At 51.2% G+C, this 26291-nt stretch overlaps 8 protein-coding genes across 8 annotated transcripts; 3 read left to right on the top strand and 5 right to left on the bottom strand.

Moving 5' to 3' along the window:
• Positions 1-454: 454 nt before the first annotated feature.
• On the top strand, positions 455-2032 carry BO66DRAFT_338354 (putative translation factor pelota). Its single transcript, XM_025644354.1, has 3 exons — positions 455-669; positions 732-1220; positions 1354-2032. Exons 1-3 carry the CDS (start codon positions 592-594, stop codon positions 2011-2013), a joined length of 1227 nt encoding a protein of 408 aa, XP_025509064.1. The 5' UTR covers positions 455-591; the 3' UTR covers positions 2014-2032.
• A 2236-nt stretch (positions 2033-4268) lies between these two features.
• Positions 4269-5496, bottom strand: BO66DRAFT_396881 (uncharacterized protein; the record flags this gene model as incomplete). The annotated part of the gene is made up of 4 exons (XM_025648567.1): positions 4269-4457; positions 4529-4594; positions 4660-5340; positions 5371-5496. 4 exons carry the CDS (start codon positions 5494-5496, stop codon positions 4269-4271), a joined length of 1062 nt encoding a protein of 353 aa, XP_025509063.1.
• A 2690-nt stretch (positions 5497-8186) lies between these two features.
• Positions 8187-10008, bottom strand: BO66DRAFT_362853 (ER lumen protein-retaining receptor). The gene is made up of 3 exons (XM_025645087.1): positions 9451-10008; positions 9101-9387; positions 8187-9030 (listed from the first exon to the last, which is right to left on the bottom strand). The coding sequence occupies exons 1-3, from the start codon at positions 9554-9556 to the stop codon at positions 8422-8424; spliced, it is 1002 nt and encodes a 333-aa protein (XP_025509062.1). The 5' UTR covers positions 9557-10008; the 3' UTR covers positions 8187-8421.
• Positions 10009-14502: 4494 nt separating this feature from the next.
• On the top strand, positions 14503-15656 carry BO66DRAFT_387184 (SANT/Myb-like DNA-binding domain-containing protein). The gene is made up of 5 exons (XM_025646239.1): positions 14503-14872; positions 14936-14983; positions 15042-15074; positions 15133-15216; positions 15272-15656. Exons 1-5 carry the CDS (start codon positions 14621-14623, stop codon positions 15311-15313), a joined length of 459 nt encoding a protein of 152 aa, XP_025509061.1. The 5' UTR covers positions 14503-14620; the 3' UTR covers positions 15314-15656.
• A 770-nt stretch (positions 15657-16426) lies between these two features.
• On the top strand, positions 16427-18904 carry BO66DRAFT_387182 (purine-cytosine permease family protein). The gene is made up of 7 exons (XM_025646238.1): positions 16427-16558; positions 16835-17285; positions 17342-17495; positions 17550-17622; positions 17675-17788; positions 17842-18547; positions 18602-18904. The coding sequence occupies exons 2-7, from the start codon at positions 16836-16838 to the stop codon at positions 18683-18685; spliced, it is 1581 nt and encodes a 526-aa protein (XP_025509060.1). The 5' UTR covers positions 16427-16558; position 16835; the 3' UTR covers positions 18686-18904.
• A 2369-nt stretch (positions 18905-21273) lies between these two features.
• cox5b (cytochrome c oxidase subunit IV) lies at positions 21274-22472 on the bottom strand (the record flags this gene model as incomplete). Its single annotated transcript, XM_025643328.1, has 6 exons — positions 21274-21368; positions 21434-21524; positions 21586-21686; positions 21790-21948; positions 22164-22220; positions 22382-22472. 6 exons carry the CDS (start codon positions 22470-22472, stop codon positions 21274-21276), a joined length of 594 nt encoding a protein of 197 aa, XP_025509059.1.
• A 530-nt stretch (positions 22473-23002) lies between these two features.
• On the bottom strand, positions 23003-24474 carry BO66DRAFT_3217 (MYB DNA-binding domain protein). The gene is made up of 2 exons (XM_025643730.1): positions 23231-24474; positions 23003-23160 (listed from the first exon to the last, which is right to left on the bottom strand). Exons 1-2 carry the CDS (start codon positions 24101-24103, stop codon positions 23038-23040), a joined length of 996 nt encoding a protein of 331 aa, XP_025509058.1. The 5' UTR covers positions 24104-24474; the 3' UTR covers positions 23003-23037.
• A 758-nt stretch (positions 24475-25232) lies between these two features.
• Positions 25233-25748, bottom strand: BO66DRAFT_3209 (uncharacterized protein). Its single transcript, XM_025643690.1, has 2 exons — positions 25509-25748; positions 25233-25421 (listed from the first exon to the last, which is right to left on the bottom strand). The coding sequence occupies exons 1-2, from the start codon at positions 25645-25647 to the stop codon at positions 25324-25326; spliced, it is 237 nt and encodes a 78-aa protein (XP_025509057.1). The 5' UTR covers positions 25648-25748; the 3' UTR covers positions 25233-25323.
• Between the last annotated feature and the right edge of the window lie 543 nt (positions 25749-26291).

Below are 26291 nucleotides of genomic sequence, written 5' to 3'. Positions count from 1 at the left end.
AGGTCTCCGATGGGATACCGTACTCATGTAGAGCCTTATATTAGAGACATCAAGAATGCAGTGGACTACAAAAATGTCTTGCCTGCTCGAAATGACCCTTGCCTACTTGCTGATGATCTTCCAATGTTGAGGTGTAGACGAATAGGTGCCAGAATATATCTTGCCGGTAATGAGCCCAAAAACCATGTTGACACATAGGAGAGCCTATTGTCGAATAAGGGCTATATTTTCATATGAGCACAAGAAGTTATGACGAGATATAGCATACCAGAAGAAGACCCTCGAATGGAGGCACAGAGACATGCTAACAACCAAGCCATGATCCACGAAGAGCTCGCTTCGTTATCTCTTATCGATAAGCATCGGCCACAAGCAGCACCTTTCCTTTCCGGGAAGTGTCCCGCACTTCTGCCTTAGGCCGGCTGCCCTTCGTCATTTCTCCAGAGCGCGATAGAGAGAACAGCAGCAGCGCCGAGTTTGCAGAGCGTGATACCCACAAACGAGTGAGCTCTTTGCTTTCGCGCGAATCTGATACCCATATACTTTCTCTTCTATACACATATATACTGTCAAATCCGAGAATAGACGATAATGCGTCTTGTCAAGAATAAAATCGAGCTCAATGGCTCCGGGACGGTGACGCTGTGCCCGGAAGAACCAGAGGATATGGTACGCAACGCGAGACCACCAACGTCGAGTCCCCATGCTTACCCCCCGATCCTCGACCACAGTGGCACGCATACAATCTTATCCGACCGGGCGATCTCCTCCGCGCCAGCGCCATCCGCCGTGTGACCACCACCCAAGAGACCGGCTCGACAAGCTCGGCGCGAGTGCACCTGAACCTCGAGATTCGGGTGAAAAGCCTCGACTTCGACCCGCAGAGCTCGCAGCTGCACGTCAGCGGGCAGATTGTGAACGAGACAGCACATACCAAGGTCGGACAGCACCACACGCTCGACCTCGAACTGAACCGCAATTTCACACTCGAGAAGGAGATTGGCTCCGATGGGGAGGGGGTGGGATGGGACAGTATCGCCGTGCAAATGCTCAAGGATGCGGTGGACGAGGGTGGGAATCGGCGGGCCGAGGCCGTGGCCGTGGTGATGCAGGAGGGATTGGCTCACATCTGCTTCATCGGGCAGTTTCAGACGATTCTCAAACAGAAGGTCGAGATGTCTGTGCCTCGCAAACGGCACGGCGGCGGGGATCATGACAAGGTAATGTTTTCCCCTCCCCTTGCTCCTTTGTGTCCCCCCAAAAAACCGATTTCCCCCTTTGCCCCTGTTATACCCCGCCCATAAATGTCTATCCTTGCTAACGGTCCCACCTTCCTGGCAATGGGAATTACAGGGCTTGAACAAATTCTTCCAAGTCACGCTCGATACCCTCGTGCGGCAGATGGAATTCAACACCAGCGCCACGGCGCTCTCGACCAGCAACGAGACCGTGCGACCCGTCCTCCTCGCGTCGCCGGGCTTCGTCGCGGCCGGGTTCCAGAAATACATCCAAGGGGTCGCCAGCACCAGCATGCCGGCGCTCAAACGTCTCCTGCCGAGCATCGTGGTGGTGCACTCGGCCTCGGGCTACCTCCACTCCCTGGCGGAGGTGCTGCAGTCACCCGCGGTGAAGACGATCCTGGCGGACACCAAGTATGCGCGCGAGACGAAGCTCATGGACGACTTCCTGGACCAGCTGCGCAAGGAGACCAACAAGGCGACATACGGCCCGCGCGAGGTCGAGTCGGCCGTCGACCAGGGGGCGGTGGGCCGCGGCGGCGGCGTGCTGATCATCTCCAACCGGCTGTTCCGGTCGCAGGACGTGGCGGAGCGCAAACGCTGGGTCTCGCTGGTAGACCGCGTGCGGGACGTCGAGGGTGGCGAGGTGCGCGTGTTGAGCTCGGATCATGAGAGCGGCCGGCGGTTGGACGGGCTGGGCGGCGTTGCGGCCTTGTTGACGTTCCCGATCGTCGACGATGCCGGCGAGGACGAGGATGAGGACGATAGCCAATGATAGACATTCTTAGATGCCCCTGGTTTTGCTCCAGATCCATGCTGCCGATCCGTACTTGTAGTGACACCCCGGGAGGTCCACATCTGTAGCATACATCCCCCTTCCCTCCGAAAGACCGAAAAACACAAGTTAACAGCCTCAGGACTCTTTGCTAAGCAACAATAGCATAGCCTACATATCCAAACTCCATGAACAGATCAAATCGGACCCGTCAAAAGCGCAATCGCCCTCACCTTCCATATCTCCCAGACACACGATACAAACAACGAAAAAAAAGATATCAGCCCTGGCGACCCGAGATCTATATCGTCCATCGGCAATACACCAAGTACCTTAGTAGCACCTCACACAACATACCGTAGCCAGCCGATGTCGTTCAGGGCAGGGAGCACCGTCGGAGGCTAGCAACTTGCAGTCACAGACAACGGACAGATCAACGCGCGAAACGCCCGTCTTATCCATCCAGGTCCAGCTGGAGTAACCATCTGACTCACTATCCTGAATCTGCGCCCGCTCTCACTCAGCCCATATCGGAAAGGGCAGAGTCAACCCAGCACCATCCCGGGGACTACCGGTAGGCACCCCGTCTCTGGACCCAAGAAAACCCCGGTTCGATCGCCGATGACAACCTGGAACAAGCATAGACTAGCGGCCAACTTAAGTTGAGTCCCTAGACACTCTAACTATGTGTTGTACGCATCTCTCCCACCGCCAACAAAAGAAACACAAACAACCCGCACAGCACTGATACGGTAGGTATGTAACTTACCGTAGTCAACAGCCAAAAGTATAACGAGTCATGTCCCCCGGACCAGGTGTCGATCCTTGCCCATACATTTTGAGTAGTACAGTACAGCCATAGGCATGTATACAGCCCGTAGCGGCTATCTCCCACTTCAAGAATTTGGAGTAGAGTTTGATACACATCCACATCCACATCCATCACTGAACGCGATACGTACGTAGCCCTTGTTTGCTTTTTTCTTCCCCAGTCTGGGGGTTGTGTGCGGCTGAGAATACCTATCAAAAAAAAGGTGGCGTTTTTGATCTACGGGTTGATTTTAGGTTTTAAGGATGGAGTTCAATTTGGGTTGAGTTGGGAAGAGGGTTGTGATAGTCAGTATATTGCTCGTAGCCTAGTCTTTCTGGTGAGTCTGAGTCGGGATGGATGACATTTGGATGCGCGGGAAAAAGATGCTGTGCCTCTCTCGATCCAGCTTGCTTTGGATACGATACTAAACATAGATAGATGTTGAGAATATCACCGAGTAGTTATAGCAGTAACGGCATGCGTAAGGCTGGTGCTGTGCACCGATCGCGAGGGTTATAATTAAACCCAAAAGCAAAATGCCGGTGCGGTGCAGCGGTCGTACTGCAGGGCAGGGCAGGACAGGGCAGGACAGGGTCGGAACCAAAGATGTCAGATGGAGAAAGCGATGCAAACGAGTTAAACTAGGCTAAGCATAAGCAAGAGACGAAATATGTACAGTACGGTGTACGGTGGACGGCGTCCCTCGTGGTCGAGTCAAGCTAGTAGTGGTGGGTTCAAGGTTGCTGGCGGTGGCTTGGGGCTGGCGGCGGTTAACTATTGGCGAGGAGGCGCTGCTGCTGCTGCTGCTGCTGTTTGCTGCTGCTTGCTGCGGCACTGCGGGCTGTAAGTTATGTATCAACTCGTGGACGGACTCCCGAGGCTAGATCGGCAACCGTTGCGAAAAAGAAAATGACTGCGCCAAAGTCTATTTTAAATTGTTCTTGTTTGTGTCACGCTTGGCTTACTATATCGTTTCTTTGTTTCTTCATTTTATGACGGATAAGAAGGGGATAGTCGAGAGAAACACGCCCATTGGTTCGTTCGCATGCTGATCGTCTTGTTGAGGGATGAGTTACACGATCTTCGGAATGGATATCCTTGGCGGGTTAAAATAGATTGCAAGTTGACTGTACATACTTCATGTTGTAAGTTTTGATATATTATCGTTTCATATATCTCATTTCGTACTCGTTCGGTCACAGGGTATAGTTATATGAAGATGAACAAAGAGAAAACCAACAAAATTGGGGCGTGACAAATACAAGAAAACGCTAACTACCATGCAAATCGTCGAACGTAGTCCAGCCCGGCGTATCATTAGCCCAGAGGAATTAAGAAAGGCAAAAAAAAAAAAAAACAAAACAAAAACAAAAAAGCTCCAACCAAGCCATAATGCGCCTCAACATGCTTCTGGAACCCACCGATGCATTCATAACAAAAACAATCATTTTCTGGTCTCACCGGCCAGGCTCTGAGACGATGAACGAGGCCAGACTCGTCGTCGTGTCTGCAAAGGCTCAGATATTCGTGGTCGCGCAGCCAGGACACTCCGATCCCGGTTCTGCGCATCAAGATAACGCAGCTGCGCTTCGCACTGCTGTGGAGTGTACTGCCCGGAACCAAGCTCCCTCATCTGAGATCAGAGAGACATAGTCAGCATCTCGTAAAAGCCTCTTTCTAGCTGGTGGATTCGATGCTCCTTACCTTTTGTGCAATCACATTATACTTCTCGTGCTCCCAATAATCCCGAGCCCGGATGAGTAGGCGGATCTGAATGACTTCGCCGTTAATGATTAGTTGGCAATTTTAGGCCTGCGGACGGAGCACGTACTCACATCGTTCTCACCCCACCGGGCCAGGCGCTCCTTGCGCCGCCGTAGCATGCGCATCTGCAGCCGCGCCTCGGATGCATCCTTATGGAACTTCTCCCGGAACATTTCGCGGATGACCTTCCATGCGAGGTTCTGTTCCCGCAGTCTCTCCACGAATGCGTCTTCCTCCTCCGCCTGCGGGTCCCTGCGGCCCCTTCCGGGGGCTCGAGGCCGCTGTTGCTGCTGGGCATCGGCTGCCCCTTGTCTTCGCTCCTGTTCCAGTCGCTGGAGACCTTCGGGGTTGGGCAGTATCGTTACGGGGGCCTCCCGAGGCGTGGCGGCCTGCTTGGGCCCGCGCCTGGCCCTCTTTGCTGGCGGGGTCCGGGGCGAGTGATCCACCTCGCCTAGACCATATTCGAGCTGATCTATAGTATGTCCGAGGCCCGCAGTCACAGTGCGAGGGAAGTTGCTCGGAAAGGGAGCCGTGATACCTAGCCCTTGAGATGGAATATTATCGCTGATATTGTATTGGAACTCTTGCGAATGATGACTGAGTACCGGACTCGGCCTGAAAGAGCTGTCGGGGAGGCTGATAGGGGTGAGGATGGAGCCGGTGGGGAAAGCTGTAGTTGTAGTATATGGATGGTTGATTCCTCCATAAGGCGACTGCATCGACTCAGAGCTGGTCAGCTTCAAGTGGCTCGTCTGTGGAGATTGGTTGACTATGCAACATACAGCTTCCAATCCGCTCCACTGCGGCTGCATCACTGCATAGAGGTCCTCAATCACCTCCCCGGGGTTGACACCACCATGACTGAAGGTCATCGGCCCCGAGTAGCCGAGTGGGGTTTGTGGGTACATGATGGAAGCCAGTGGAGGCTCTTCGTTGTTGAAGGACGGAATGGTGAATGATTGTATCGAACAGTGATTGAAACAGGGAAGGAAGGATATGAGTCTAGCTGGGGAGCGGTGGCAAGGTCCAACAAGATAAATAGGCTGTCAGGCCGCCAATAGCAATGAAAAAGATGATCCGAGGTTAATCCACACCTCTCAAGATGGAAAGATTATAGTATAAGAAACTGTAGTCGCCTGGTTGAAAGCGGAGAAGGTATGAAAGGGCGTATCGATGATAGTCTTCGCGTGTTCATGTATTTGTAAAATAACAAAATAAAATAAGATAAAGAAATGTGAAAGAAAGTTCGAAATGCCTCGCGAGGCAGGGCCAGAAGCTTGAAGCTTTTTTTTGGTATATCAACGGACTCAACGAGCTTTGATGACCATAGTAAGTACCGCCCACTATTGCTGTGCCGCACAAAATTGTTCCTGGCGGGAGGTGTAAGGTCGACGATGGGCCTGCCTTTAAGCGCCTGATCATTTCTGATAGAACAGTGCCATGCTCTGAAAGGGGAGAAAAATGGAAAGGATAATCACTCATGGTTGCTCACGACATGAGAACGGAGACAATCCAGCCCCCAAAAACCCTCGGGGGGCTCAGACTTACATCCCCAGGCCCACCCACCGTTACTCAAGAGCAAGGCAGCATCTGCTACTGCGATCTTAGTGCCGATGTCCTGGATCTCCGGGTTAGGGATCGTAGAATTATGTCAGTCTGAAACGAGCGTGGATTGACGTTGTTGCAAAGCCGCTTAATCGCCATATCAAATGGTAGCCCATAGGTTAGCGCTTGAGCTGATTAGTACGTAGATGGGACACCGCCATCGATGCAGAACTGTCCCAAAAGAGCAGACAGAATGGACAATTTCAAATCATGATTTGTTCTCTAAGCCCAAGATGGACATTGAGAAAGTATGCTAGAATACTAGAGAGAAAGCAGCCATTATTGTCAAAGGGCCGACGGGCAGATGAACGCATCGCAGGTCCTGTAGCGGCTACGAAATGTGGAGAGCGAAGTAGACGGGACGAATTGAGAGGCTGCTAAAGGTAGCCCCAAGGACCGAAAGTCATCAGCCAGGATCCTCGTGCTTGCCTAGTAGACGCAGCTAAATCCTGTTCGGAAAGCTCTGGGATAATACGGTCAAGCGAAACCACAGGAAAAAAATACTATCAAGGAACAGAGTCAAAACTCCTTTGGGGCAGGGATCCTACGGGCAGGGTTAGGCCATTAAGCGCTTCGTCGTGATTGCGGCTGTAAATCCTGGTGGATCAAAATGGGTCGGAACTAAACCCAGGCTGGCCAGGCTTGTCATACTCAGGCATGCTTCTGCGATCTTCGACTTCGCCTTACGGAAAGCTCGTTAAGGAAAACGTGGAAAAGACAAAAAAAAAAAAAACAAAAAAGAAGAGAAAAAAGAAAAGCAAAAGGCTGACCACCAAAGTCGGTCTCGCTGCCGGCCCTGAAATAAATGGATGGAAAGTTTGTTTTGAAGCATGGCCTCTTTTCATCTCTTTTCTTGTTCCCTGAGACGCATCCATCCGGCCTCGTCGAGACACGGCTGTTTTGGAGGGGGAGGGAGTATCATCCAGAGATTAAGGCTCAAGACGTGACCGTTCGCATACTCAATTCGAGCGGCTGTCTGCATCCTATCCAAGCCACGTGTCTTAGGGAAAAACGGGCGATTACGCGCCAGAAGCGAAGGGGACAGCCTCCTCGCGAGATTGCTATCGGGGTATCTGTCCATCATCCATCGCCGACATCAAGCCGTTCGTTCGTTCGTTCGGCGCGGATCCCGCACTGGGGATGTCAGTTGAAAAGAGCAACTGTTTACTGTAATGTATCTGGCAAGCTAGGGAAGCCATCACATTCTTCTGGAAAGGCGCACGGCAATCTCGTCCCGTCAATTTCCCGGGTGTGTGTTTTCCTGGCAAGCTGGCACCCTTGCATTTGGCCCTATGGAGGGGGTTGTGTCCGGTGTATCATGATTGCGACCATCGCATGGATCGCACAAGTCGCCATGTGGTCAAGGGAAGATCGTCGCTCTGCCTGTCAACCGATCGGAAACCCCGTGATGCACACGTGATGTCACGAACTCCCCATCGCTTTCCCTTTTCAAGCATAGTGTCGTTTAAGTAGTATCCCACTTCATCATTTCCGCGCTTCAAAGGATGAACGGCCATGTCCGCTAAACACTAAAGGATTCTATTTTTGCTCCATGGGGATCTGACGGAGAAGGTTTAACCCCCCCCCCCCCCCCCTCATGATGATGACAGGCCACACCCCGGCTATGCCGAGTAATGCAAGGTTGTTCCCTAGGCGTTTTTTGCCCTTCAAACCCGAAGGGAGAGAAAACAAATCGGCCCCCTCCCCATAGTCTCTGCTTGCGATGTCCATACACGTAATACCCCTCTCGCAACTTTGTAACACTTTTCGCCCATTTGCTGCATCGATGCACAGATCCTCAAACACCTAGCCGTGGCTATGGCCAGGCGCAGCAATGTGCTTTGGAGATCAAGTCTGAAACATTGGGTCCGTCTGTTAAAACCTGTTTCATCCCCACGTCGAAGCCCGTCTCGGATGACTTCATCCCAATCCTGCAATAGCATACTGCCATACTGTGAACATTCGAATGCTGATCCTGAGAATGTTCTAGTCCCAACAAGGTATAGATGATCGGTCGTCGCTCGACACTACTGCGCTTTCTAGAAGGATTTGGAATCGCGGAAATTAGTTGACGTGAAAGGGACACTAAAGATGATGAACAGTTCGCTTTGGAGATAGGATGACATGCAGGCAGGGTCGAGAGACCAAATTGCACCCAAGAGAGAGTAAGCAGAGACGTAGATCTGCACCAGAGAAATCTATATATGGCCCAGAAAAAACCAATCAATTCAAACTCCGCTCCCAGTGGCCCCAGAAGAGGTCTTATTCGCTTGATAAACCGGGACGTCATCTTCCTCATCATCCGAGAACCCTTCTAGGCTGTTATCATGGCTCGAGCCATGAGTTCGAGGCCGTTGATCCTCCAATGTGTCATCGGCGGAGACCGAAATCCCTCTTGCGCCCCATCGGTTGTTCTTTGGCCTCTCCCCATTGACCCTCTCTTCTTCAAAGTCATCATCATTCAAAATCTGCTCCTCATCCGCCACCCTGCGCTGTCTGAAATTGAGCACCTTGCTAACAAGCCAGCTGTGGCGGAAGTCGTCCGAGTCAACCACCCCTCCGTTACGAAGCTTCACACGCTGGCGAGAGTAGTAGACCCAAGCAAAGTCGATGTAAAAAGCGGTCTGAACAAGTCCGAAAATGTCGGCAATCGGCTCCCAGAAGCCCTCGGCGCCCAGTCCGCGCACAAGCCAGTTCAGAATGTAGAATGCTCGGTATGATCCCAGCATAAGCAGGTAGTACGAGTCGATGACAGTCGGGACGGTGGTCTGGCGCAAGAGGAGCAATTGGGGGAGGACACAGACAGATTCAAGGATTATAGAGAAAGCCCAGCATGTCTACTCATTGCAAGACACATTCTGTCAGTACTGTGACACTCACAGATAGAACATCCACGATTCAGCTTACCTCAGTGAACCACCGACCAGATTTGTACTCCTTGAATATGGCAAGGGAGATAGGAGCCAGGACAAGCGACAGACCAACAGAGATCAAGCCCATTTTCCATGCTCTCTCCTTCTCCCGTGTGCGAGGGAAGACTTTCATCATCAAGAAGATGACATAGAACGACGTTATAGTATAGAAAATCTTGAAGAAAACAAGATAGAAAGATCCCCAGGCCTCTTTTCGAAAGAGGTCAAGGTATCGAGTGACGAAGACCAAGGCATAGAGCATCTGTGTAAGGAGCGAAACACCTGCATTGTAGTACAGTTTGTTAGCATCATGGATGGTCTAGCCTCATGTCACGCCGTACTTACCTTCAGCGCTCTTGTTCCGATGTATGGCCCATATCAGGACGCATTTCGACCCGAGGTGGGAGAAGTCGCCCAAGGCACGGAACAGGTTCATGTTGATGTTCACCATGATTGCTTTTGTATATAAAAGCTGGCCAGTAGGGTTAGGCGTCCAGCTTCACAGTCCGAGATACCTCACAAGCCTCAACTGTCACCGCTGAGGCTATCGAGCAGGTCACCGAAAGACAGTGTGACTAACTGTGGACCGTGCTTCGTTTATCAGCAAGGCCCGGTCGGGGGTATATGGGTTGTCGTCCCGGATTATGTTGTGGATAGATATGAGAGAGGTGCACCAGGCAACCTGGGTATAATAAGAGGACAGATGCAACAGGACCCTTGGAAACGGGGCTATATATAGCTAGAAACAATAGAGATGGTAAAAGTGGTCGTTGTGAAGCTCAGCGATGGTTCCGTCTTATCTGGTCTCAACGAAGGGGGAAGCTCCGTTCACCGTCACAGCGGGATCCACCTCAAGGCGCCGCAAGAAGCTGGGGATGTTCCCGTGGCCGCGTGTCCAGCACGTGATCGAGCAGCTACCTGTCAGGCGTATGACGTCAGCATTTACCTATCGCTCCAGTATAGCTTCACAATTATCGGATTATGTTCTTATCCATGCTGGAAGGCGGTTCTGAGGCGTATGTGCTGGGTAAACGGAGACAAAAGATTTCTATATGTATTCCTCGTGCTGCTGTTCTTAAATACCCTACTATCATCTCTTAGTCGGCTCCTGCTGCCATTATTGTTTGTGTCAATGGGATTGACGTATCATCAAGCCTGTCACCGCTTCTTCTGAGACCAGCTCCCAAGGCATGCGAGACATACCACTAGCTCCTTTTCAGCCTGCTTGGGTATCTTAGGCGATTGTTTCAAGATATGCTTACAAGCTTTGAATCAATGAACAACCGCGAGGTTCATTGATGGCCAACCCAAAGACGCATGGATCTGTTATGAAGCTCATTGGTTTCGAATATTGAATGGGATGAGCCTCAACCATTCAGGCAGTATATTTCTGTCGGCGGGAAATGTAATTTTTTGTCGTGAGTCCAAGGAGTCTTCCCTACTTGGAGGAACAGATGACATTCTGGTATTGCGACTTCCACAGACTCATATGCGAGTCCGTTCTATATGAATTGTACAATGGTTGCTTCGATTTTAAACACGTGATCTCATGATTTAATGCACGCTGGAAGCTCATGGGGGTATTAATGGGGAGCTAGACCGAACTAAATACAAGACATGTTCTTGTATTGTGTAGCCAATGCTCAACCACCAGCACATGTGAGCGTGAGTTAAACCACAGACGCATGGGAGGCTTAGTGCTCCCAATAGAAATAGCTTTTGGACCTGAACTTATGAGTAACAGACGAGCTTCCTCCTAGAGGACTGAGTTCGGCGTACGTAGTGATCTCGATGTCTGGGAAAGGGATAAATACAGTGAGCGCTTGGTCAGAATATCAGTTTCATGCATTTGACATGCGGTCCTCCAAGCGAATAGGTTGATTTATACATGTGACAGAAATGATCAATTCTATTCTGCTCCGATCCATGTCACTGTATCCGATATGTTCTGCACATGCTATCAGCTGCGATGGGAAAGTTGTATATGAGCGATAACTTTCGACTAAATCGCCGTAAATCGTTGATATTACTCCTCCAGATGCATGAGTTCTCCAGCGAACCCAAAGCATTGTTAAGTTGTAGAAACCCCTCGCTCATGGTCGTATTCAGCCGTCCAGAAACATTTTCTGCACAGCGCCTCATCTTATAAGTTCCGCCATGGACGTGATAGCAATAAGCCCAAGCCAAGTTGCCTGACTGCCAACACCCTCGGTAGGACGATACTCAATAAGAACTCGCAGGGGGTCAAATAACGGTTCACGTCCGGACCTACCGTAGATCTTTTAAACCCGCCTAGGAGGGAGCCAACTGGGCGGGCGTAGATAAGATGCATACCTTGAAAACCTGGAGATGCAGCATTGCGGACTCGGGCGGGCACCGGCCTACTTCTTTAGCAAGGTGAAAGTTCCAGATCGCAGCAGCGGCGAACCTTGCATTTAGAAATGTCCAGACCATGTCTAGAATACGCGGGACAGCGAAAAGACCGCCAGGACCAAGATTGGATGGAAGCAACCGAGACGGAGGACGGATCATTGGAAACACGGGAGCCCTAGTGGGAGTTCAGGGATTCTTACCCCGCTCCCAGCGTATCCCGTCAGGAGCATCTGATTGGGAAGGAGGAGGGAGAGGCTGGAGCCCACGTCGACACTAGAATTCATCATCCTTGAGCCTTCGAGATTTGCTTTTTTGGATTCTTTTTTCTCTGGTGTGCCAAGGTCAATGATTGCATACCAAAAAATGTTCGTTTCAAGTTGTAGTCTTGCTCACGGTCACCAGATACCAGGTAGTCCAGACCCCGCTCCCTCACTGGCCTTGTCCACCCGCTTGACCTACCTGGACACTGCAGCGACGCCAGGTTAACCTGGCGAGAACAACCGAGATGGCGGGCTATATGGAACGTATGGAACGTATGTCGCCGCCACCAGCATCATCGCTCCCTGTCTTGTTTGTTGGAAGACAGGATTCGAAGGTGCGATTTGTGGCTGATGGATGCGCTGGAATTGAGCTTCGATAATGGTATGGCCGCAACAACCCAAAGTGGTCGTCTGAAGAAAATAGATACTGTGGAATGACATGCGCGGGATACAACGTAGTCGGTTGGTGAGAGAGAACGGAACAAACGGAGAGGAACTCGAAGTAGTATAGGTAGGTGCCTTGTGTATGAGTACAAGGATGAGTAGGTAGGCGTCAAAGGCCAGACGCACCACCCCTCCTCCTCTGTCATCCTTTTCCCTCCCCTCCCCCTCCCCTCCCCCTCCAGAGGTCATAACGGGGCGTAGAGTCTCTGCCGTTCTTTTTAGAAAATTCATTCGGAATTTCGACCGATCAAAGAGGGGAAATTGCTGCTGGCAATGGGGCTCGGGATCTGTACGCTACACTGTTTTTGTCAAAGCGAAACCACTCGATCTAAGACTGGCTTAAAGCGGGATAGGAGGGGAATTACTTCTTTTGGCATAATGAGACCATGCAACGGTGTGCAATAACCATCTCCTATCCGTCTTCTTGGTGAACTATCAATTGCCAGGTAGAACGTGAGTGAGTGAGTGAGTGAGTGAGTAGGGGAGGTAATCATTGACTTTATCCACGCTTGCTTAGGAGAAGAAAAAGCAAACACGAGTCGGAGCTCGCGGGATTGGTGAAATGGAAGCTGCTTGGCCATGGAGTGGAATCGGATCTCCCCTCAGCAGTAGTCAGTCTTGTCTTGTCTTGTCAGTCAGTCAGTCAGTCAGTCACTTGCCGTTGATTCGTCTTCTTTCGCCTTGCACTTTCGCAGTTGCTGGTCTTTCTCCTGCACTTCTTTTCTTACCATTCCTTTTCTCTCTGCAGGTTCGTCTCGTTTCTATTTTTCTTCTTTTAGCTCACGGCGAGGAAAACAAATCCTCCCTCTCTTCTCCCTCCCTCCCTCCATCTCCTCACCCGAATGTTTCCTTAGTATACCTTACCTTCCAATCCGCGTACCGGCACTCCTCCCTCCTGCAAACCGCTAAATGTAAAGGCATGTATGTATCTTTGGCCTCGAATCGACTCGATCTTGCCTGCTTATTTACTTGCTGATCATTTCTCCTACGCCAACGATCAGAACGACGACGATCATCCTGACTACTGACTACTGACTACTGACTACCCTTCCCTAGCGACTGCCCACCGGCCTAGTATTCCGATTGATTGTCGACCAACATCTACTACTATACTACTCTCATTATCCTCCTCACTACTTCTTACTTACCTGCCTGCCTACTACTACTACTCTCCTGATCGGCCTCAATCCGTCACTTAGTCGACCTCCAAGCAACGAGACTGCTACTTCGTGTCTACCTGTCAGAAAAACCCCGAAAGTTTTCGAATCATGAACTTCGACCAGTAAGCCTTTCTTTGCACTCTGTGTTGGTCTCCATCTCCACTTGTCCTGACCAGAACGTCTTATCATCGCAACTCCAGTATTCCTCCGTACTATTTCCAGCCTATGTATCCTAAGATGCTCGAGAGGTCTACTTGTGATTGTGCCTAAACCTGTTTATATTTGTTTTCTTTTTGCCCTTGACTTGCCCTTTCTCCCCTCTTTCCCTCCCTCCCTCTATCTAGTTTTCACTTCCCCCTTCTTTCTTCTATTCTCTCCTCGTGTTGCTCTCCTTCTTACTCAGATTCGTGCGCCATCTCCAGGTCCCTCGCTGCCGACCACTTCCACACATGCATGTAACATTTTTGTCGACTCTCCCCTTCACTCCTGACGTCCAGCCTCCCTTCCTACGGCGCTACTACCATGCCGTATGATGCACTGGTGTCATCGTCACTTTGGTGTAACCAGGCGCTCGCTTCCCTAGACATGACAGGACGATCTACACGGAGCGTTCCTTGAATAGCAGATTTGCTAATCTCCTAAGCGTGTGTACTTACAGATGAATCAACGGAGCGTGATTGGGAGAACTGCATATCCTCAACCATGTCGTAAGTTACCCTTCGTCCTCCCAAGCCCCAGCAAAGCTAGTCTTAGGGCTGCGAAAAAAAGCTCCAGGGTTGCTCTCTGTCCATATATACCTTTGATGAACCATCCCCCAACCCCGGTCATGTGCTTTTTATTCTTGCCTTATGTTTTTGTTTTTCCTATTCACCTGGGGCTTTTGCCTGTCCTTATCTGCTGATTCACAAATCGACTGGCTCTTTCCGTCATTTGTTTTATTATTATTGGGGTCGTTATTATTTCTTGTTTTTTTTTGTTATTATTGCTCAGATTATCCTTACCATTACTTCCATCATCCTCATTCGGCTTCTTATCTACTTCAGCCCTGTATCCTCGCTTCTTGCGACTTCCGCGTACTTGTTAATTTTTCTTTTTTTCCCCTTTCATGTATTAGTCACGTCTCTGACACTGACGCCCTCGGGCTCTTCTAATGACAATAGGTCTCCTCCAACATCGAAACGAATTAAGACCTCCGTCCCCGCCAACGCACCATCCCATCTGTTAGCTCCGCAACAAGTCAATCCCTACTCACGAGTGCCTTCATACGAGGGCATTCCTATGCCCCAAACTCAGATTCCTCCGCCGAACCCGCGCAAACGCCGTGCTTCGCCCCAAGCAGGCACCACCGCGGCCATGCCAGCTTCAGGCGCGACCGGAGCTGGAGGCGAGCCCGGGCATGAACAGGGGTCCGGGATACCAGAGCCTGCACCGAAGAAAAAAGGAAGAACCAATACTCCTTGGACTGCCGAGGAGGAACAGCGGTTGAAGACTATGCGCGATGCTGGCCGCAGCTGGAGTGAAATTGCCAAGGTGCACCAATCGGTTCTGTACCACGTTGAAGCGTGCTAACCTGGTTGCTCTCGGGCTTCGCAGACTTTCCCCACTCGGACCGAGGGAAGTGTTAAGAAGCATTGGTATAAGGTAGGCATCTACCCGAAGCTCGCTCTAGGTCAGAATGAGTTTCTGAGTAATGTGGCAGGACATGCACTACGCTGAATTTGCGGAAGATGAGGTAAGAACATACGACATCCGTCTACGCGCCGAATCGATACTAACATGATGGGTTATAGTCCGTAGCGCTTCGCGATGCGATCAAAGAATACGAGGCGAACAAGTGGAAAGTAATCGGGCAGAAAGTTGGGAAGCCAGCCAAGGCGAGTTCTCAAAGTGACCAGCCCCAGCGCAACCGACTGACATTTCCCGATATAGGCCTGTGAACAGTATGCGAAAGAACATTTCAAGGACCTCTAGAGTTTACGAAAGATAACGACGTGATGACAATCTGCATATTCTTGCCCACTGGTCGATCTAAGGCATGGGATATGACTTAAGCTGATCTAAGCCTGTGTTTTCATATTGCCACACAGCGGTTTCTCTTCATAGTATGCAAAGCTCTTGGCGAAGGGTCGTCGGCGTTAGGTTGCGTTTGTTCATTTCTTACTTTTTACTTGTCAGTCCTCCATCCTCTCACATTCTCGCGTTCCTTTGCGGCTTCAGTTGTTTCCAGGGCTGTCGTCTCCATTTTTGATGATACACATTGCTGGTGAATTTGAACCCCTGTCGCGTATGTCCTCGGTTACTCTAAATAGACTTCTTTATGGGTCTGGAAACTTGGGTAGAGGGCAAGAGTCACACAGTAGACGGTAGAGGACAATGCTGATGTGCCTGCATTTGAAAGCTCTGCAGAGCAACCTGCAGGTCGCTAGCGAACAAGAAGGTAGGTGGCAGACAAACAGCTTACCACATGAGCAGGATGTGATTGGGGGCATTACCCATGAGGCCCAGATCTTGGATGTCGGTGAGGGGATTAGCCGCATAACATGCACCTGTATTCTTAGTATAGTATACGTAGTGGGTAATTAGTAGAGGCAACGGCGTACTACTGGGTCACTGAATAGTATAACGCACGGGTAGGAAATGTCATCCGAAATCGGGGGGCGGCGGCGGGCAAGTCCGCGGCAAGTCCGCGGCCACAAAGCCACCCACCTATGAGGAGACTATGACTCGATCCAGACCCCGCCGCCGCCGTTAAAATCTATCTGGGGGTTTTCACTGTACCCGCTCCACCTTTCGCTCACATTGCAGTCATTGACAACACTGGGTTCTCTCCTCTCTGTTTCTGTCCTGTGTTTCTCTCACACTCTCGGGCTTTTTTCGCCTTATAGTACAAGCCATTGCCAGTGTGCATTGCGCAATTCGTCAGTGATAAGTGCTCAGGTTAGTAGTGGAATTGTTCATTGCGTTCAATCAAGCCGCTTTTTCTTTTGGCTGCCAATCCCCCGCCCCCAAAATAATGGTTTGCCACAAAACTCTGTTGAATTCAGTATGACTGACGCACAATTGAGATCGTGTTGAACCAGGTCTGGTCGCCACAGTCTTCCCCCCCATCGCAATCATAACGTCCCCGTACATACAGGCCTCCCGTCTTCTCGCAGAACCATATGCAAGGGACGGCTATCATGAAGACGAGTAGCGTGGTTTTGTCTGTCGATCAAGGTATCTAAGTAATCTGCCTGCATGAAGACCGGTGTTCGACAGCTGTACGTTACTCAGACTATCTGGGGCGCTCGCTCTCTGTCGGTGTGGGAAGGGTTAGTTACTTCATCTGCTAGCGAGCGAGGGCCCCAGAAAAGGTGTGATAACTACGTTGTTCGTTCTGAGATTATACGGTTGAACTTGATCTGGATAATTCCAGCGAAAGGACTCATGCGCGCTTCTCGCTATTATCAATCCCGCTTCTTTGGACCGGTTTGTACTGATCAACCGCAACAGCATGTCTTCCGAACAACCAGTCGCCGCCATGAGGCGTTCCTCTGAAAAGGACATCGCCAACGTCCAGTCAGGTTATGATACCTCTCGTTCTATGGACAATGGCGAAGAAAATATCAATCGGACGGCGCGTGCGCCGACGCGCTTGACCTCCTATATCAAGAGATTCGAGCAGCAATTGGTCGAGTACAACTTCGAGGCTCGCGGTATCGAACGGGTACCGGAGGATGAGCGGATGACCAAGTTGACCTGGGTTGCGTACCTGCAGTCGTTTTTGCTCTGGGTCTCTATCAATCTGGCAGCCAACAATATCACTCTCGGCATGCTGGGCCCTGCTACCTATGGTCTGAGCTTCCGGGATACGGCGCTTTGCGCCGTTTTCGGGGCTTTGCTTGGTAGCATTCCCGCGGCATGGATGGCTACTCGGGGTCCAGTATCTGGTATTCGGACTATGGTGAGTGAAAGATGAAGCATTTGCTCAAGCGTTTCCGCTAATCTCCATGCCCCCAGGCATTCGGACGCTACTCTATGGGCTGGTGGCCTAGCAAGCTGATTGTCATCTTGAATCTGATTCAAATGCTTGGTTACTGTCTGATCGACTCGGTGGTGGGCGGCCAAATCTTATCTGCTGTGTCACCACATGGAAACATGTCGGTTGCTGTGGGTGCGTTGTCCCATTTGACAGTCGCTTAACGTGACTATACTGACAATCTGGAAGGTATTGTGATTATCGCTATCATCACCTGGGTCATTGCCACGTTTGGCATTCAAGTCTTTCATTATTACGAACGGTGCGCTACGCTTCACCTTGTTTTATCCAAGCCGGCGCTAACTTGCTTTTAGCTTTGCGTTTCTTCCTCAGCTCGTGGTGGTCTCTATATTGTTTGGCGTCTCCGCGAAACATTTCGACCTTTCGGCCTCGTCCACTGGGGACGCTCGCACAATTGCTGGAAACAGGTAACTTCTTTGATACTTAGTCTCTTGTTCCAAGTTGACCATTCGCAATCTAGATTGTCGTTCTTCTCCCTCTGTGTTAGTTCCGCAATAACCTACACGCCACTTGCAGCGGACTTCTTTGTCTACTACCCCCAGAATACCTCTAAATGGGCCCTTTCTTCTCTCTCTCTGGCGGGGCTGACATGTTCGTTCACCATGGCGATCATCTGCGGTGCTGGCCTCGGATCGGGTGTCGCCAACTATGCGAAATATAGCGAAGCATATTCCGTCGGTGCGGGAGCCCTCATTGTCGAAGGCTTTAGCCCGCTGGGTGGGTTTGGCAAATTCTGCTCTGTGGTTGTCGCGCTGGGTTTGATCGCCAACACCGTGGCTCCTTCCTACTCGGCTGGAGTCGACTTCCAGATTCTCGGACGTTATGCGGAAAAGGTTCCGCGAGTGCTCTGGAACACCTTCGGAGCAGTGATCTTCACTGTATGCGCCTTGGCCGGCCGAAGCAACCTCTCTGATATCTTCACCAACTTCCTGGCTCTTATGGGCTATTGGGTGGTCATGTGGGTGGTCATCATTCTGGAAGAACAGTTCATCTTCCGGTTCCGTAGCGGGTACAATTGGTACGCTTGGAACGATCCGTCTAAGCTGCCCGTTGGCATCGCCGCTTTGATCGCCTTCCTGGTTGGCTGGGCCGGAGCGATTCTGTGCATGGCGCAGGTGTGGTATATCGGACCCATCGCGCGCTTGGTGGGCGAGTATGGTGCTGATGTAAGTTGTTTCTGGGTCTCGCTTGCCGTGTTCCTCCACTGACGTGTGAACTAGATGGGCCTCTATGTCGCGTTCTCCTGGACAGGCCTGGTGTATCCTCCTCTTCGGTACCTCGAGCGGCGTTACTTCGGTCGGTGATCATGATGAAGCATTCTGAACACCGAATTCGCTCTGCGAGTGCTGAGCGGGGGCTGGATTGAAGTATAAATGTTTTTGGTGCGAGTCAGGTCAGTCGAAGGGGTCGTCAGGGTGATATAAGACGAGCCATAAAAGTTATATTCTATTGTATAATACGATGCTTGTTATGGCACGCATGGTATGGGGAGCACAGACTTCATTGTCTTGTTTAGACTATAGCAGTTATCTAATATTGCTCATTCGAGCACATAAGATTGATTGCATTGTTATAAGACGCCACTATTTCGGATTGGGATGCTCAAAACATCAACAATAGTCAATAAAGGACGCAGCATTGAAGAGCCGCATGTCAAGTCCTCCGTGCATATGACAACACCATCGAGTGCAACCCGAAGCACAAAATCCCCCACCAAAGCCACATCGCATATTCCCAACCAAGCTCATCCCGATTCATACAACCCAATGACCTTGGTCGATCTAGAATCCCAGCTTCGGCCGCCGATACGAGTCCAAGCTCAGGAGTGTGCGTGGTGGGATGCTGACCAATCCATTATCAAGCTCAATCTGCCCTGCCAGTGCCTGTGTCAATCAGATCATACTCACGAAATCACCGAACAATCTCCTGCACCACGGAATACAGAGAGATTACTGGCCCGAAGGATGATCACCATCTTCCCTGATCTGATGGCGGAATGAACCGCCATCCCATCCACACCCATTCCCATCACAATCGGCAGTTCCACCTTCCCCCCGGGGCCCTGTCTGGAAAAACCCCCCGCGACGCACCCTGAACCCACCCACGCCAGGCTAAAATAAACAAATGAAACAAGAAAAAGCCAGTGATAAGAATACGTACGATCACCTCACATCTTTCTAGTCCACTCCCCGCAGTCCAGAAGGTAGTCTAAGATTAATCTACTCTCACATATAGAAATCATGCTCAGGTAGTTATCTACAACAACTACCCGGGAGTAGAAAACGAATCAAACCAGACTAGTGTGGAATCCCGAGTCTCTTGCCTATTCGGGAAGAGCACACTTCCCACTACCTCCTGGCAGACTCAGCTCAGCTCAGCTCAGCTCAGCTCCCTCCCCGCCGTAAGCATCCGGTCCACCACTGCATCCGGGCCATCATTCATCAGATAAATCTGACATACTGGACAGAATAGGTAGTCTACCCGAACAGCCTGGCTCTAGCACCGGTATATCCTGGAGATTGAGAATAACCACGACACATGAGAAAGAAATGTAACCTGGTACGCCGGAGTTGTAGGGTGCAGTAAGTTAACCTACAGTAGTACACTACTTCGGACAAATGACCGTGACAGGTTTCCCGCGAGCAGCCGGCCCGCCGGTCCGGGGACCAGGACCAGGACCAGGATAAGGGCAAGGGCAAGGGCAAGGATAAGGAAGCAGGGGAACCGTTGGACTACTCCGTAAGTTACTAGCTAAGTTAGCTAGCTGTACGGGTACGGGGCGGACTGGAGGACATCATGCCATAAGTTACATACGCATCTCATCCTCTCCGCGGCTTGACCGCCCCGATGCCACACCCCGGAGGACACCCACCCACCTTTCCCTCCTGGCTAAGCTTGCTATGACTTGGTAAGAAAGTGAGATGAGGGATCTTTTCTTGTTATACACTTTGTGCGATTGTGGAAAAAAATTTTTTTTTTTCGCGATTGATATTGTGGTTGAGTCTGGTTGCTCGTTTTCTCTTTTCTTGCCAAAACGGGATGGATGGGTATAATCTCTTACCACTGGCGCAGTCAACTCAGGTAGAGAACTTAAAACTGTGTAGGGCAACAGCATTCATTTATACCTCATGAGGTGGAATGCATCATTTCGGTGATATGCTCCAGGTCCAGCTCAAGCTAGGGTCAATGACATCAATGATCAGTGTGACATCTCGGATAGCGTATACTACTCCACAGATATAACCAGACCAGAAACCGACCTCCCTCCCCGACAGCAGCCTAGGGCTCGGAAGGGTTTAGTCCCGAAAGGCATAATTCTCTTTTATAGCCAGCGGAGCAAACTATCCTCTAATTCCCCCAAAGCTCCAACTTATTCTACAGGCATACAAGGTAGACCAAAACCAGAAGTCTTGAAAACAACACAACAACAATACAGACGAAGACCCAGCAGAAAGAGATAGATAGGTGCACAAGGGGTCAAACCACAAATACAGAGGTAGACAGGTCGGGCCGGGAAACAATAACGAGAACGAGAGGGGAGAGAGAGGACAAGACACCTATGAGTATGTCGGGGGAAAAAGTAGAGTGAAAAAAAGTAAAAAAGCCACATGGGTTTTCTCATACACAGCATTCCTCAAAAAATATTAAAGAAAACAGAAGACCAATTGCTAGCTCCATCCGGACGATTTCCTGTGACATCTCTCTCGTCTTTCCCGAACGACCCTCTTGAGCTCTCCTCTCTCGATTTCCGCTCTTCCTTTCCGTCCCTGCCCTGTCTTTGTACACGTACAGTTGTCCTTTTATCGAACCCATTTGCAAAGAACCCATCCCCACGTTACTGGGAATGGATCAAGATAAAAGACAATCGCTCCATTGTGGAAGTGTCAAATATTTACCGGTACCAGTACTCAGGCTTGACGTAGTCGGCGAAGGTCTTGGGCTCCTCATGGGGAGGGTGGCCGTGGTGGTCGTGGCCGTGGTGGTCGTCTAGCCGCGAGGGACATTCGTTAGCAAGTGTGCCCAACCGATGATGTAATGCCACTATAACTTACGGGCGTGGGGGTCCTCCTCAGGACCAACGTAGTTCAGCTTGACGACGTTGCCGCACTCGCCGCAGCGCTCGAGAGGGCGGTCACGGGAGACCTAGCCAGTCAGTATCCGAGCAAGGTCCAATGAATTGAGTCGGGATTCAGCGAAAGCTTACGGTGAGCCAGTTGACCTGGTGAGAGTCGGCGGGGAAACCAGTGCAACCAGCGTACTGCTCATCACCGGCACCGTTGACGATGATGGGGTTCTCAAGAGTTCCTGCAGTTCACTTATGTCAGGAACCCGAAACGATTATCGATTACATCCACAGCCGGCACCACGTCCGGTGGACATAAATCCCGCGGCCAGAAATTCGACGTACCCTTGCGGGAGGCATCCAGAGGTCTCATGTCGAAGATGTCGATGCCCTGCATCTTTCCGGTAAGTTCGAGACGCTCGAGACCGGTGGCATGCTCGATGTCGGTGGGAATGGTACCAGGCTTGGCACCAGGGGGGACAAGGTCTTCCTCGGTCTTGATCTCTGTGGGACAGGAAAAGCGCACAATTAGCATCAGATCCGGGGAAACATCATACGATCCGTAAAATCCAAGTGCCTGCAGCGCGGAAGCTCGACAGTTGCCCTCACCCCCTCAATTGCACCTGCCGCTCGCGGAAGAAGCACAGGGAAGATGGTGCAAGTGAAGCAGGCTCGAACAATTGACGTCTGCGCGACGATGAGGATGTGCGGGTACCTACCCTCGAAAGACAGGATCTTGCCCTCCTTGCTGACCTGCCACTTCTTGGCCTGGTCGACTAGAGGTGAAGAGCCAATGTCAGTGCATGTACCAATACCGAGAATGCAGTACGAGATAGAATTGACCGATGTCGGCGCCATTGGAGCACACAGACACAGGTCGATGCTCTCTGGGGTGGGCTGAAAAGGCGGTCTTGGTCTGACTCTGAGGGTCACGTACAACGGGTAACAGAGGAGGAGAAGGGGCGAGCAGCAATGGCCCGGGTGGGAGTGCGCCTGGCGAGGGCGAAGGCTGTGCGTTGAAGGAACATTGTCCTGGTGGATAGTGATGCAATGACGGCAGACAAGGCGAGACGTTTGGAGGAGAGGGAGTTTGGAGGTTGAGGTGAGTTTGAAGCCGCTTCGGCCCGTGGTCGTATGGACTTAGTCAGCCGTGTGGGATGATTGGTTGCGGAGTTACAACGGCCGGCCGCAGAAGCCACTTGAGCAGATGAGCTTCATCGGGACATGGACTCAGGGCTTAGGGCTACAGGGCTTGCGCGGGGGGTCTCTTTGCGTCAACGTAGGGCCTAGCCTTACTGCCTGACGAATATGGCCGCTGCCACGAGACGAGCCACTGCTTTAGTGAGCATTAGCGCCTGCAAAGTGAGACCGGCGCAGGGCCCCTCATTCTGCAGCAGAATCGACTTATCATACACTATCAATCAATCTACTCCGTACCGTACATTAACCCCCCCTCTGGTGTCAGACCACGCCATGAACCTCACAACCGGCTCCTACGTATCTGCACATCGAGGAAGAACGTGACAAATGAACGCATTATTTGAGACATTAGACAGAGTAATGGGACGTAGTGAGATTATGTTCAAATGACAGTCATTGAAGTTGCGTCGCTTTCTCGCGACAAGCGGCTGGTGTGAAGCCATTGCCAACCTTCCCTGCGATGATACGCCACCGATCGTTCTCGTATTCTTGAAGGGCACGCTGCAGTCTTTGGACCTGTTTTGATTTGTCTTAGCCCACCACTTCACATACGCAGAAGTGTATCCTTGCATAAGAAGAGACCTACCATTTCATCGCTCCAGGTGACGTCCTTCGCTTTCAACTTGGTGCAGTATCGAACCTGTAAGGTACCACTCGTCCGGCCTGGAAAGAAGTCCGCAATTTGCTTCCAAGTTAGGTTTTTGTTTTCTTTTAATTCCACTAACAGAGCATCTTCCTCCGGTGTGAACTTTAGTTTGGGGCCTCGAGGCCGGGGAGCCGGTTCAGGCATCCCGGGCTGGCCTACAACACTCGGAGGACCCGACGGCATAGGCGAGGCTTCCACATTCATACCATGGCGCCCAGGGGTCCGTAGCGCCGCATGGGGCGGGAGGCGATGGTGGTGGTGGTGTTGCGGCAGCCCAACTGACTCTGCGTGCCCAAAGCCGTGCCCTGGCATCGGAGGCGGTTGGGACGGTGCCCCGTGGACAGAGAAGAGCATCTCCGGCGAGTGACCATGCTCGGCCGGCCCGTCTGCGGGAAGGACCGATAACTGAGGTCTAAGGCCATGGTCTGTTTCATCTCCTTCTGTCTCTGAATGAGGCCGTTTCTTGCCACGGTGGAGTGGAGGGATTTCGAAGCTGGGTGGGGGATACTGGACGGGAAGTTGCCGTGGGAGCATCGGCGTATGGCCAAGGACAACGGTCTGTGGCATATCATGCACTGATGGCTGAGGGGTCGCCGTTGGAAGGACGGTCGCGCTTGCATGATGCTGTGAGAATGCTGCGCTGCTGTGAGAATGCGGTTGCGAGAAGGGGGGTTCGGCCTGTTTGTGATGGTGGAGGTGCGGCTGTGGCGTGTGATAAACAAGCGTGCTTTCCTGTTGCTCGGGCTTGCAGGTGGCATGTTGAGAGTACTCAATCGCATAGTCACGATACGGATCCGCCAGAGTAGCGGACATACATCTGCGCCGCTAGAGCTTGAAAGCCCTGGCAGGCTGCTCAACGCGGCTTAGAAAATGGTAAGAGGTGAGTTCGAGGGAGTCGGTCCCAGTAGAAGAGGCCTTTCGCTGGTAGGACGGAGTTTGGATTCGAGAATAAACCAGTGATAAAAAGAGCTTGATTCCGAAGTTGACAGTGGGTTGAGCATCAGCCAATATCTCTCGTCATCTAAAGTCTCGCAAGCTGAGATCGCAGTCTCGTCACAACAGAATCGCGTTGTTCAAAGCAGTTTTCCAGTACTAGTCGAGGTTAGGGAAAGGCTGAATAAACGGACTGACGTGACCGAAGCGCCAAGTCAAAGAACTTGTTCATCCCACGGGAAATGGATGGAAATAAAGAGGCCTCATCGAAAGCAACCGAACGCATTTGAAGGGAAAAGCGGGACACCTGAAGGCGACGCACGGTCTGGCCAACATGAGGAGAAAGAACCAAACCAGTGGCAGGGTAAACATGATGGATATATAAGCGATAACGCACTCACCTAGATCAAGAAAACGTTGAAGACCAAGTTTTTCGGAAATTGCCAGTAACCCTGCATCCGTCTGCTGCACCTCAAATTTGGTTCCGACTCAACCGAATCTACAGAGTCAAGCCACAGGCCTCTATAATGGGAAGCAAACGGTCAAGACGGCCAAGATGTTAAACCGTCAAGCCCCGTCACTGGAGATGCAGAAACAGATGGGGAAGAGACAAGTGGAGGCGATGCCGGGATACTTCTTCCAGCTGCATGTAAAAGTCCCGTGCAGTGACTCGACTTATTCTAGGATATATAGGCCAGTTCAGCCAGAATGGGCGGTAGTTGTAAGGTTCTGGAAAGGGAAAAAAAGTAATAAATAAGAGGGTACTGGGGAATTTTCGACGAGACACGGAGATACTCCATACAGCCCGAATACAGGATGGTGCAGGTGGGCTGGGAAAATAAATCCCCCATTTGACGGACGGATCGGCATTCCAGTCAAGCTTAGTTTGCAGAGGGGCCCAGTGTGAACAACGGCCATAGCTAGCAGAGCCAGCGATGTCGAAGGATGAGGCTACGATTTGCCTTCCGCCGGCCCGTCTGGTGGTTGCCAAGGCATGGCAGACAGTCGTGGAGAAGGAAATTAGAGTCAACTGCCGGGAGATACTGTACAAGTATGAAACATTAAAATAGACAAAGAGTCTAAGAGGTTTCCTGGATGGGTTATCGGCGCCCAGCTTGCTTCTGGCGGCGTTTGGACATCATTCTGGATGATTGATCAGCTAGAAGCGGGGAGATCCAAGCCCAATCCATACGTAGGCCTAACATAATCTTAAGTTAACTTATTGGATACGAACGTGGGTTGAGTGACCTCTGGGCTCTGTGGATTCGGGTTAAGGGAGTCAAACCTGTTGCTGGTGTGCTCCTAACTCGCTCAGGGAATTTGCCCCCTGTCAGAACAAGGCCCATCGTAGGTCGTCGCAGCAACTCCACCCAGTGAAACGCCAATAGCGGAGGAGGAATGAGAGCAGTCGTCGTGCGAGACATCCACCTGAACAGGGTGAGTTGAACCACTAGCGGAAGAAGGGCTAGTTTGTTGTTTAGTGGGCCATCATCATGACTAGGCAGGTGAGTTCCGGCCGAGCCTTCTCATGAGTGATGGTGGAGTCTTAGAGAGTATATAATCCCGAAAAAGGCTTTGGGGGGAGCCCTTTTGGGGGCAGGAGGCGCGCGGGAACTCAACCACCGCCTAACCCACATCCACTCGATAGATAGATAGGTTGATAGATAGATAGGTTGAGAAGGATACAGCAACCTTCGGGATATGGTCTGCAAGCATCGTGCCGCCCGCACAAAAAAAAAGTGGCTGGTTAGCTTCGAGGTCCAACCGTTTGTCCACGTCTATTTTCCCCTTTTTCTGTTCCTCTGACTGGTCTCTCACGGGGGAATCTTTCGCTCTGGGTCCTTGCGCCGGGAGGTCACTAGACAGGGTGACCATGATAAAACCATCTTTCCCTTGGCTTTTGCTACTCCGTACTGAGTACACAGTGACCCCATCAACAATGGAAAGGCCGGACTGACCCTTTTCGTGAGAGCGTCTGTCAACCTTATTTGCTCGTGTCTGTTAGATTACCCTGGCGGACGAGCCCCGACAACGGTCGGAGGCCGAGAGCTTAGCGCGTGGGTGTCAT

The sequence above is a fragment of the Aspergillus aculeatinus genome, assembly GCF_003184765.1.
Source record: "Aspergillus aculeatinus CBS 121060 unplaced genomic scaffold BO66scaffold_1, whole genome shotgun sequence".
In the NCBI taxonomy this organism is placed as follows: Eukaryota; Fungi; Ascomycota; class Eurotiomycetes; order Eurotiales; family Aspergillaceae; genus Aspergillus; species Aspergillus aculeatinus.
This window is presented reverse-complemented; position numbering and strand designations above follow the sequence as displayed.